We start from the raw sequence: 12651 nt of genomic DNA, 5'->3' as shown, positions 1-12651 counted from the left end.
TCGCCTCACTTCGCCGAGAGCCGGACAACCAATAACGTGGTATGTGCACGCAGGTCCGAGCGAATGCGTGTGTCACAGGCCTAAGCCTCTTCCACTAATTGTTGGCACTGGCTGCTTGCAGGGAGTGATATAGGGGTGGCGCTTATGAAATGTTGTACACATTTTTGGCTTTTTGAAGTTATTTTAAGATGCTATTTTTCAGCGTTTCGTTGGAGCCATGCTTGCAATAAAAATTGCGCAAGGTCTCTCTCTCCCTCGCTCTCGGTCTTAGGCAATTCTCTCTGGAAGTAATTCCCTAGGCAGTGCCGCCGTCGACGATTTTAGTGACGGTCTCGTTTTCCCAGTGGTAAATTCTCTAGCGAACATCACGACCTCGCATCTCCACAGGACTATTTGACACCACTTTGTCAGGTGGGATCTACTGTCGAGCATCTTCGAACGATGTGGACCGTCCATTTATTCTCAAGAATAAAAGGATTCCGGCCGGTTGAGCCCCTGCGACTCGAACCCACCACCTACACAACCGGAGGCCACAACTCTCCCATTAAGCTATAGCGCGCCACTTGAAATGGAGGTGTGAACATAGAATCATATAGCAAAAATGATGGGGTGGAGATCACATGGTGTTCACTTGGAGATCACTTTGGGATGGACGGGATCACACTGCAATCACTTTGGGATAGTCGAGGTCACACTGTAATCACTTGGTAATGGGTGGGGTCACAAGGTGATCACATGTCGATTGGGATTCACATGGGGATCACTTGGCGGTCACTTGATATTCACATCAAATTTACTTGGGGTTCACTTTAATTGTGATCACTTGAAAATTAAACCGCCATCGCACGGTGCAAAAGTGATCACTTGGAAATTAAACCTTGGAAATTAAACCGCCATCAGACGGTCCAATTAATAGGGACCGTAGATCCCACCTGACCAGTAGATCCCACCTGACCAGAAGTGGTGTCAATTAGTCACGAGGCTCGCATCTCTCAAAATGGAGGAGGCGCTGGCGGCGGTGGCCAGAGTTTCTTCGGAGCTGGAGAGCGTAGAGGAGCATCTGCAAAAGTTCCTCCCTTTGCTTCAACAGCCCTCCACCCTAGCTTCTCTCCCGCCTCTCCACCGGTCTGCTGCCTTCCTTTCCCTCTCCAAGACGCTCAACGCTCTTTTTGCAGGTAAGTCGTTCTGAACTTCTGCATATGCACACGAGAGAGAGAGAGAGAGAGAGAGAGAGAGAGAGAGAGAGAGATTGGGCAAGGGAAGATGGAGGCCTGCTGGTCGAGCATATGCAACTTTGCAGGTTGTTGAATAGACGAAGAAGGATGTTACCAGCTGGAAAGATGATGCAGAGAGATGTTGTTGGCTGGCTGGGCGAGTCATGGATTCCAATGGCCAGCCAGCAGCCCCCAAAAATTGCATGTCACAACAATGTATGCTATGTGCTCTCTCATGATCTCATGAGAGAGAGAGAGAGAGAGAGAGAGAGAGAGAGAGAGAGAGAGAGAAAGAAAAGAAAAGAAAAGAAAAGAAAGATTTTTAACGTCTATGTCAGGCCGAAATCGGCCTATGAGACAAATCAAATGTACATGGTGTGTATGTCATCCGTCTATCGGAAAGACAAATGAAACAAAAACTGATACAAAACTGAACTGAGTGTAGGTAGTGGGGTATCTGAGGAGGGATGGAGCTCTATCTCTAGGGGTATATGCATGTCTATATGCTCAAGGTAGTACAATCATGAGAATGCATCAAGCTATCTAGCTCCATCCTGTACTAATGGGGGATGTAAGATGTGGTACATGGGCGGGTCTGGTGCCAAGGCTGCCCGGATGAAAGCTGTCGGGTCGGCCCTCATCCGGGCCACTCGCTCCTCAGTGGCACGGCGCTCCCGGGCTCGGATCTCCTCGATCTGTCGGTGGTGGGAGCTCGCGCCCCTGTAGCCTGTGACTCGTGGTCGTCGTCTAGCTCGGCTCACCTCCGCCTGTGGGAGTGTCACTCCCCTCTGAGTGTCTGGTGGGGGAGGGGCGGTAATCCTCTGAAAGAAGTCTGTGAGCTGCGACTGTCTCCCCTCTGTCTGTGTAGCTGTGTGTGGCTGTAGTAGTGTGTCCCGATGGCTCTGTATCTCTAGTAAGAACCGTCCGAGCTGTCTCTGATCTCGAGAGTCCATGATCTCTCGGAGAGTGGGCTGTCCTCTGAATAGGGCCTCATACCTGCCTCTGATCTCAGTGTATGCTCTGCATCTACATACAAAGTGCTCCTCACTCTCCACCTCCTCTGTGCAGGCTCTGCAGACGCGCTCCTCCCTGGGAACACCAGTATGTCTCCCGATCTCAATCTCTAACCTGTGTGAAGCCACTCTCAGCTGACCAATCGCCACCCGTGAGCTATGTGGCATATATGTGTCCATGTAGCGTGGTCTCTGTATGAACCCCCCGGACAATATGGTGAGAAACTGGTCTCTGTAATCTGACATCCTCGTCCCCAAGCCAGGTGACTCCCAGACTCTCCTAGTGTATAGCTGCCACAGATCCTGTCTCAGTACCAAGTTCCTCTCACTGCGAGAGAGAGATATGAAATGTTATATCTTCTAAAGGCCATATTGACCCACAAGACCAGAGAGTTACATCATGGTGAATCTGATACAAGGTCTGGATAAAAAGAAAGAAAGAAACTAACTAAATAGAAACAATACTCGAGGTGTAAAAGGTGGGTATCAAGAGCCTGAGAGGTATCAAAAAGTGGGTGTGTATCTCAGTGATTAGACACAAAATGGTGGATATGTGTAAGAATCTGGAGATGGCTCGCAGCATGATCGTGTCGATGTCCTTCATGGTGAGGTACAAAAAGTGGGTGTGTATCTCAATGATTAGATAGAAAATGGTGGATATGTGTAAGAATCTAGAGATGGCTCGTAGCATGATTGTGTCGATGTCCTCCATGGTGAGAATCTACACGGGGCGTCTCCCATGTCTCGCCAATATAGATCCGATCCTGTTTTGCAACCTCCTCCGTTGATGGGCGCATCCCCTCATCCTGGGCCTCTCAGATCTCCCAGCTCTACTGCTCGATCACTCAGTATACCTTTGCTAGTGATGTTCCCTGAATCCCTTCTCTGTGGCTGGTTACGCCTTTGCTCAATCTTTGGATGGAAGAACATCGTGATCTGACTTGGGGTGTGTCTCCCAGTGTGTGAGCCTCTCTCTCTCTCTCTCTCTCTCTCTCTCTCTCTCTCTCAGTAACCTTGCTTGATATCGTTGAATCTCAATAGACAGAGGCCAAGACATCTTCGATCATAACTCTAGAGAGAGAGAGAGAGAGAGAGAGAGAGAGAGAGAGAGAGAGAGAGAGAGAGAGAGAGTAATTTCCTTTAGAGGCCAAAGTTGACGTGTAGGCCATATCAAGTACAGGTTTTTACATTCCATTGTGGGTATTATGCCACGGAAGGCAAAAAATAAAAAAGGACAGAAAAGGTACAACTAGCTTCTCACAAATCTTATGACTCATAAAAGGAGCATGGTTAATGGAATGGCCATAACTTTAAGAAAAAGGAAAGACGGAGACAGTTTATGTCGGTCAAGCACTTGATGGTGGACGCTTAAATTTGTTAAGTGTTACGTCTTCTGTTTGGTGGTGGCTTCAATATCTCCAAGAGGAGTTTTGGGAGTGAGGCGTATCTTTTTTGGCGGTACAAGCCATGTATTTGCCCACCTAGTAGGCTTGCAAGAGGCATGACCATTGTTGTCAGGTGCAACGGAATTGAAATGGTGAAGACCTAGGTTTTACACTTCTATAATCCTTTCCTTCTTTTCCTCGCGTTAGTGATTTCTTTTAGCTTGAATGATGGTTTGTCACGTGCACAACTAACCCCATGTGTACGTGGACAAGCTACTTCATGACTAGGGTTGGGTTCAGTTCTGTTAGCCTAGCTTAGGAAGTGTTCTGGCACTTTTGTGAGTCTGTTCGCACACCGTGCATGTCCAGGCACTTAGAGTAGATGCATATCCTCTGGTTGCACACAACATGACCATCAGATTACAATCAATCAGAGCCCATCAGGAGCATTTTCACAGTGCATAGACCTACTTTTCCTATTTTAGCCATTTTTCACTTATTATAAGTGACTTTTGTTGGGAAACTGGGTAGGGCAATTTGACAAGCAAGTATATAAGAAAACCCAGCGCTAGTGTATTCTGGCAGAAGAGACAGCAGGGACCAAGTGTCCAACAGAGCACCTTCTCAGCAAGAACCCCCCCCGGTGGAACCCCTAGTGTTTTCAGCCAACCAAGAAGCCAATGTTTTCAGCTTTATAGATCAGCCTAGCGTTTTGCATTTGCAGATCCACCTGGCGACAGCAGGACCATAGCGTATTTGCAGATTGATACCAGATCAGCCTTAGCGTTTTTGGATCAACAGGATAACCTAGCGTTTTGCAGATTCTCCGCGACAGAACCAGCAGATAGATCAGCATTTTCAGTTTTCAGCATATAGACACCGCAAAACAAGTCTCGAACCTTGCAGATCTCACCTTCCAGCAGCAGATCCTCGCCGCACGGTCAGATCAGCTAGCGTTTGCAGATTCAGCCCGAAAAACGCAGATTTCAGCATCTGCGTTTTCAGCACGTCGTCTTCATTGACATAGAGTCAGAATTCAGCAGATACAAGATTTGCAGATTTCAGCCCTTAGCGTTTTCAGTTTTCAGCCGTCTCGTCGCCGTCATCATTGTCGTCGACATCGTCGGCAACACCATTGCATTGAGACCATTGTAGAGATTTGTGCAATCAATGGTAGACCGCTCTTGCCATGGAGAGTGGGGCCTTCGGAGGAGGGTTTGACAACATTTTGGTGTCGTATTCTCTTCTCTCTCTATCTCTCATTCTCAGCACCTTCATTCATAGTGTCTTACCACTTTGTTTGTGATCATTACCACTCTCTCACTAAAGGAATGGAAGGCTCTCCCTTCCGTAAGTAAAAGGAACCCTTGAGCACAGTTTGGAGCACTCATCTTGAGCAAAGGTCAACTCACTTGCGCTGCACCTTACATTGGTATCAGAGCTTTGGCAGTGTTCTGTATCACTCAAGGAAAGAACCACATAATTTTTTTTGCTTGTTGTCGCATGTAACCCAAGACCTCTTGGGGTGTGTCGATTCCTAATCGTGTTTTTGAAGAGTGACAGGAAACCCAAGAAAGAAGGGCTTGTCCAGCCTCCCCTTGTTCTCTTTTCACTCATTGAGAACGGACCGTGCACTTAGCGGCCGGCCAATCGAAGTGAGGTGGAAAAAGCAACCTTGATGTGAGCACAAGGCTGACAAGGGGTGCAACCGCGGGAAAGAGAAGAGCTTGGGTAAGAGAAGATTCTTCTCTAACACATATTGCAAGCTAAAGAAGAACCTCAAGAACCTCAAGAACTCAAGACCCTCAAGAACCCAAGAACCACAAGAACCCAAGTTCCTCGTGAACTTACCAACCCAAGACTTCAGTGTATGGTCATCACCCGAAGCGGAATGGATACTTTGCATGGAGGTGATGAGCATGGAAGAGGCGAAGAGGAATTTTCCCCAACAGTATGTTTTTTCGACCCTCCCCCCTTCCCATCTACGCCAAGGATTGCACGAGATCCTATGGAGGCTTTTCTCAAGATGATGATGGACAAAAAGTTAGAACGCCAAGAAAGAAAAGTAGAAAGAAAGGCCGAATTGGATCGTGACCACAAAGAAAGAATGGCAGCCATAGAGAGTGAGCGCAAGCAAGCATGCTTGGCAGGCGAAGAAAGAAAAGCCGAATTGGATCGCGAGCGAGAAGCGAGACGGTCAGCCTTAGAGCGCGAGCAAGTGCGCTTGGCGGCCGCACAGAGAGACCAACACATGCAGGTCCTACTATTTTCTAATGTGCAGGCACATATTGCAAAGAAGCTGGAGAAGGAGACTCTCTGAGTCTTTTCTTCTTCAAAGCACGACACACATGATTTGCATGATAATGATAAGCATAATGAATTGCATGATAATGATGAGCATGATGATTTGCATGATCAAGATGTGATTATTCACGAGCATGATGATTTGCATGATAACGATGTCATTGTTCACAAGCATGATGGTTTAGTTGATACTTTGTCTAGTGAATCTAACCTCATTGCAGATTCGATCAATCACGAAGAACCGATCTTGGCTCTCGAGTCGAGGTCCCAAGAACCCCCACAAGAAGTATTATGTGTGCGCATGATTAGTCAGCACGCATTGTTCGAGTGTTTTGTTCGTGATGGTTTCCTGTATTTTAATCACCGTCCTTATATGATCCCTTTTCGTAGGCATGCCATATTGCACGATTGTAAGGTGCAGCAGAATGAATGTTTGAACTTTGCTCAAGATGAGTGCTCCGAACTGTTCTCAAGGTTCCTTTTACTTATGGAAGGGAGAGCCTTCCGTTCTTAATGAGAGTGCAACGGACACAAACAAAGTGAATGGACATTGTGCGTGAAAGTGTATGAGACTGAGAGATAGAGAGAGAATACGACACCAGAGACGTTGTAAAACCCTCCTCCGAAGGCCCCACTCTCTATGGCGAGAGCGGTCTACTTATGATTGCACAAATCTCTACAATGCTTGGACTTGCCGACGATGTCGACGATGACGAGACGGGCTGAAATCTGGAACTGCTAATGGCTGAAATCCGTAAATCTTTATCTGCTGAATTCTGACTCTATGTCGGTGACGATGTCGATGATGACGGTACGACGACGACGCGCTGAAAACGCAGATTTCAGAATCTGCGTTTTCCGGGCTGAAACTGTAAACCTTGCGGAAACTGACCGTGCGGCGAGGAACTGCTGCGGGAAGGTGAGAGCTGCGAGGTTCGGAACTTGATCTGCGGTGTCTAAATGCTGAAAACTGAAAACGCTGGTGATTCTTGATGTTCCGTTGCGATGATCTGCAAAAACGCTGAGGTTGTGATGCAAACCAAAAACGCCAGGGCTGAAATTGTCTTCTGTTGTCGCCGGTGGTTCTGCAAATGCAAAACGCTAGGCTGATCTGCCGTGTTGTGATGACGCCGGGTTGATCTGCTGTTCACAATCGCCAAGGCTGGTCTTGTAGATGAAAAACGCTAGGGCTGTCCTGCTGATGCAGAAAACGCTAAGCCTCTTGGGTTCTGCTGAGAAGTTGCCTGTTGAGCGAGTGCTCCTGTTGCCTCTTCTGCCAGAAAGTGCTAGCGCTAGGTTTTTATTTATACAAACTTAGCAAAATTCCCCTACCTACTTTCCAACAAAAGTCACTTAAAAATAATAAGTGAAAAATGTCAAAAATAGGGAAAATAGGCCTATGCACTGTAAAAATGCTATTGATGGGATCTGACTGGAATCTGATGGTCATGCTGTGTGCAACCAGAGGATATGAATCTAATCTAAGTATCTGGGCATGCACGGTCCGCGAACAGACTCACAGAAGTGCCAGAACACTTGCTAATCTAGACTGACTGGACTGACGGAACCCTTGTCGTGCTGTAGCTTGTCCACGGACACATAGGGTTGGTATGTGTCACGTGACATCCCCTCCTTTTCAAAGTGAGGTACTGGTACCGAACTGTATGGCGTCGAGGGAGATCGCCAACAACATCCGGAATCCTGGAAGGGACTCTTCGCCGGCCCACTCTGCTGTGTGGGTCGAGCGGTACTTGAACTTCATAAAGGTCTGCAACGCTTGCTTCTTTGGGCCGCGCCGAAAGCGACACAAAGTCTCCTGAGGCTCCTTCGATGCTTCCACTTCATCTAGAGTCATGCTTCTTTCTTCTTCAAGAATCTCCATGGCTGAAAATTCCTGAAACCATTTCCAACACAAAACCATGAACATACTTATTCCATGTAAAGTGAGTGGAAAAAATATTGTCTTCCTAAAAGACTATGGATGCAATGTAGATGAACAAAGAGACGGAGTGCCAAACCGTTCACCACACACACACAAACAATGAGATCGAATCTCTCTCTTTTGATCTAAAGCAATCAACCGTGGCAATTCACAACGAAAATGCCAATGCTTGGTGCTCATACTTTCATGTGCGCGTTCTACAATTGTATCATACCAAGGAAGAGACATGGAATGTGACTTCCTTACATACATACTTTTCAGCTTTTCATGAACACATTCGTGCTCATTCATGAGTGAAACGTGCTCAACGTACAATATGTCATGCCTAGGAAAAGGGATCACATAAAGACGCTGACTAAAATAGAGGAAATGATTACGAATGAAACACTCGTACAATGCGTGCTGACGAATCATTCGAACACATAGTACTTCTTGTAAGGGTTCTTTGGACCTAGGCTAGAGAGCCAAGATCGGTTCTTCATGATTGATCAAATCTTCCTGTGGGGGTTCTGTGGACCTTGACTCGAGAGCCAAGATCGGTTCTTCGTGATTGATCGAATCTGCAATGAGGTTAGCTTCGCTAGAAACAATATCAACTAATCCATCATGCTTGTGAACAATCACATCATCTTCATGCAAATCTTGATGCTCGTGAGAAATCACATCGTGATCATCATGCTTGTCATTGTCATTCAAATCATCATGCTTATCATCATCATTCAATTCATCATGCTTATCAACATACAAATCCTGTGTGTTATGCTTCGGAGAAGAAGAGACCAAGAGAGTCTCCTTCTCCTGATTCTGTTCAAACTGTGCCTGCACAATGGAAAAAAGTCGCCACAACTCTTTCATGTGTTGGTCGCCCTTCTCTTGTCTTGCTTTGTTCTCGTGATCATATTCTGCTTGTCTTTCGTTGTTCTCGCGATCAAATTTTGCTCGTCTTTCTTTGGCTTCCAAGCGTGCTTGGTTCTAACTGTCTTTCCATAACCAATTGCTCCAACTCCTCCATAGGAGTTCGTGCAATCCTTGGCGTGGATGGGGAAGGGGGAGGGTCGGAAAAACCTCCCGGTGGGGAAAATTCTTCTTCGCCTCTCTCATACTCATCACGTCCAAGCGAAGTATCCATTCCGCTTCGAGTGATGACCATCCACTGAAGTCGTGGGTTCTTGTGGTCTTGGGTTCTTAAGTTCACGAGGAACTTGGGTTCTTGGGTCCTTGAGGGTCTTGAGTTCTTGAGGTTTTTGAGGGTCTTCTTTCGCTTGCAATCTGTGTTAGAGAAGGATCTTCTCTTCACCCGAGTTCTGCTCTTTTCCGCGGACGCACCCCTTGGCGGCCTTGCGCTCACACCAAGGTTGCTTTTTCCCACCTCACGTCGATTGGCCGGTCGCTAAGTGCACGGTCCGCTCTCAATGAGTGAAAAGAGGCACAAGGGGAGGCTGACAAACCCTTCTTTCTTGGGTTTCTTGTCACTCTTCAAAAACAAGATTAGGAATCGACACGCCCAAGTGAACTTGGGTTCGTGTGACGTCAACAAGCAAAAAAATATAATGTGGTTCTTGTGGTTCTTTCCTTGAGTGATACAGAACACTGCCAAAGGTTTGATACCAATGTAAGGTGCAGTGGAATGAGTGTTTGAACTTTGCTCAAGATGAGTGCTCCGAATTGCGCTCAAGGTTCCTTTTACTTATGGAAGGGAGAGCCTTCCGTTCTTAATAAGAGAGTGCAATGGACACAAACAAAGTGAATGGACACTGTGCGTGAAAGTGTATGAGACTGAGAGATAGAGAGAGAATACGACACTAGAGACGTTGTAAAACCCTCCTCCGAAGCCCCACTCTCTATGGCGAGAGCGGTCTACTTACGATTGCACAAATCTCTACAATGCTTGGACTTGCCGACGATGTCGACGACGACGAGACGGGCTGAAATCTGAAACTGCTAATGGTTGAAATTTGTAAATCTTTATCTGCTGAATTCTGACTCTATGTCGGTGACGATGTCGATGACGACGGTACGATGACGATGCACTGAAAACACAGATGCTGAAATCTGCGTTTTTCGGGCTGAAACTGTAAACCTTGCGGAAACTGACTGTGCGGCAAGGAACTGCTGCGAGAAGGTGAGATCTGCGAGGTTCAGTATAACCGGCCTGTACAACGTAGAGGGCGGTACTATTTCAATTTACCTGTTAACTTTACACAGAGCACTGAGAAGGAAAGAGAACACAGTTGCGTCCAGCGACTAGAATGTCACTGCGCACACGAGACCGACACCCTGTAGGCCCCAAAGACTGGCGCCCCTTTCGGTATTTCTTTATTCAAATTAAGGTAGACGATCCGACCACTTCGCACAAGCTTTCACAAAGCTGTCCAAACCTGGCGAGGGCTGAAAACGCAGGTTTTCGACTTGCTTTTGGCAGCATAACGGCGCCAAAACCCCTGTAGGTCAAAAGCACCTGTCTAGGACGGATTCCCTCGCTATCTGGAAGCTTTCTGGTGAGCTGTCACAGAATTTCAGCGGGCTGTAATTCCCTGTTTTTCACTGCCGGGTGCCCAAAAGCCTGTACACGCATCCCAAGGCTCTCACGAGGCTCCCCCGGTGTTCCCTTGCAGTTTAGGTGGGAAACCCTAAACCTGTAGAAAAACACAGCAGGCTGTAATTCGCTGTTTCGGATCGTTTTTAGTGGAGCGAACACGCCTACGCGTGTCCCAAGGGCTCCCGCACGCAATGGGACAGTTCCCCTGTGAATTGGACGAGTTTTCACGCAAGAAAACTCTCCGAACTCGCAATCTTTCGCGATGGAATTGTCGTACCTATGGGGGATTAGCAATTAGCTAATCCGGTTCTTGTTCAGAAGGCCCAAGAACCGCGCATAAACCCCCAGAACTGTACATGTTCATCTGAGTAGCCTATCTAGTGGGGCATTACCATATGTGCCAAAGGGGAGAGAGAGATGCACGAGAGCAAATCATCGCGCTACATGAGACAGAGGAGAAGGCAAGCTTTCCATTAAAGCTGTAGACTTGCACCCACTACTCACACACACACCGTAGCTCACTTATGAGTCAAATCAGCCTCCTCTCTCAAATTGGGCGCCCCCTCTTCATGCTAGAAGTGGCAAAACTGCCTAGAGCCGCCATGTGTCGAGTTTGCCCCTTTCGAGTTAATTCTCTAGTTCCCACTGACTTATAAAGTTATAAGTGACTTTCCGAGTGGCCCAGACTTCATTTGGCGCACACAGGCTTCCATACTCATCAGAATTCAGTGCTAACTGGCCTGACCAGCAGTCCTAGACTGACCGACCGAGACTCCCGCTGTGAGAAACCTATTCGGCCGCAGCCGTTTCACACTGGCCATGCAATGTCCACTTGCACCTTTTCAAGGGTTCCGGGGAAAACAAGTAAAAATAAAAATAAATAAAAATATCTAGTACTTATTTACAGAAGGCAACAGGAAAAATACACCTCCTGGTGACATTCGGAACTTGATCTGCGGTGTCTAAAGGCTGAAAACTGAAAACGCTGGTGGTTCTTGATGTTCTGTCGTGATGATCTGCAAAAATGCTGAGGTTGTGATGCAAACCAAAAACACTAGGGCTGAAATTGTCTTCTGCTGTCGTCGGTGGTTCTGCAAATGCAAAACGCTAGGCTAATCTACTGTGTCGTGATGACACCGGGCTGATTTGCTGTGCACAATCGCCAAGGCTGGTCTTGTAGATGAAAAACGCTAGGGCTGTCCTGCTGATGCAAAAAACTCTAGGCCTCTTGGGTTCTGCTAAGAAGTGAGCGAGTGCTCCTGCTGCCTCTTCTGCCAGAAAGTGCTAGCGCTAGGTTTTTATTTATACAAACTTAGCAAAATCCCCTACCTACTTTCCAACAAAAGTCACTTAAAAATATGTTAGGTGCAGCGGAATGATTGTTTGCGCTTTGCTCAAGATGAGTGCTCTGAACTGTGCTCAAGGTTCCTTTTAGTTCTTATGGAAGGTAGAGCCTTCTGTTCTTAATGAGAGAATGCTATGATCACAAACAAAGTGAATGGACACTGTGCGTGCAAGTGTATGACACTTAGAGATAGAGAGAGAAGAGAGATACGACACCAGAGACGTTGTAAAACCCTCCTCCGAAGGCCCCACTCTCGTTGGCGAGAGTGGTCTACTTATGATTGCACAATCTGGTACAATGGTGATGCATGAGACTGATGCAAGTCTAGGCTATGTCGACGATGACGACGGTGATGACGAAGTCGACCTACGGGCTGAAATCTGCAATCTTTCTACTGCTGTCCAAAATTGCTATGGGCTGAAATCTGCAATCTTTCTACTGCTGTCCAAAATTGCTATGGGCTGAAATCTGCAAATGTTCTATCTGCTGAATTTGACTCTATGTCGGTGACGATGTCGACGACGACGATGCGATGACGACGCGCTGAAAACGCAGATGCTGAAATCTGCGTTTTCCGGGCTGAAACTGTAAACCTTGCGGAAACTGACTGTGCGGCGAGGAACTGTTGCGGGAAGGACTCGATCTGCGAGGTTCCGGACTCGATCTGCGAAGTGTAACTGCTGAAAACTGAAAACGCTGGTTTTAGGGCTGATTCCGTTGCGATAGATCTGCAAAACGCTGAGGTTGCTGGCAGATGCAAAAACGCTAGGGCTGAAAATGGTGTTTCTATCGTCGAGGTTCTGCAAATGCAAAAACGCTAGGCTGATCTGTTGTGGTCTTGTCGCCGTGGCTCTGCAAATGCAAAACGTTGGCTGGATTGCGGTGATCTGATCCAAAAACGCTAGGCTG

At 47.1% G+C, this 12651-nt stretch overlaps 1 protein-coding gene across 1 annotated transcript in view; it reads left to right on the top strand.

Moving 5' to 3' along the window:
- The first annotated feature begins 957 nt into the window (after positions 1-957).
- The window catches only part of LOC147431115 (Sas10/Utp3/C1D family), a 29104-nt gene continuing 17410 nt past the window's right edge, over positions 958-12651 (top strand). The window contains exon 1 of the mRNA XM_086493770.1: positions 958-1175. Coding sequence (XP_086349896.1) covers positions 998-1175 — 178 coding nt within the window. The 5' untranslated portion in view covers positions 958-997. The remainder of the gene's footprint in view (positions 1176-12651) is intronic.

This window comes from Adiantum capillus-veneris, chromosome 21, assembly GCF_014529385.1.
Source record: "Adiantum capillus-veneris isolate H3 chromosome 21, ASM1452938v2, whole genome shotgun sequence".
Classification (NCBI taxonomy): domain Eukaryota; kingdom Viridiplantae; phylum Streptophyta; class Polypodiopsida; order Polypodiales; family Pteridaceae; genus Adiantum; species Adiantum capillus-veneris.
Note: the sequence above shows the minus strand (reverse complement) of the source record. Positions and strands in the feature narration are given on the sequence as shown.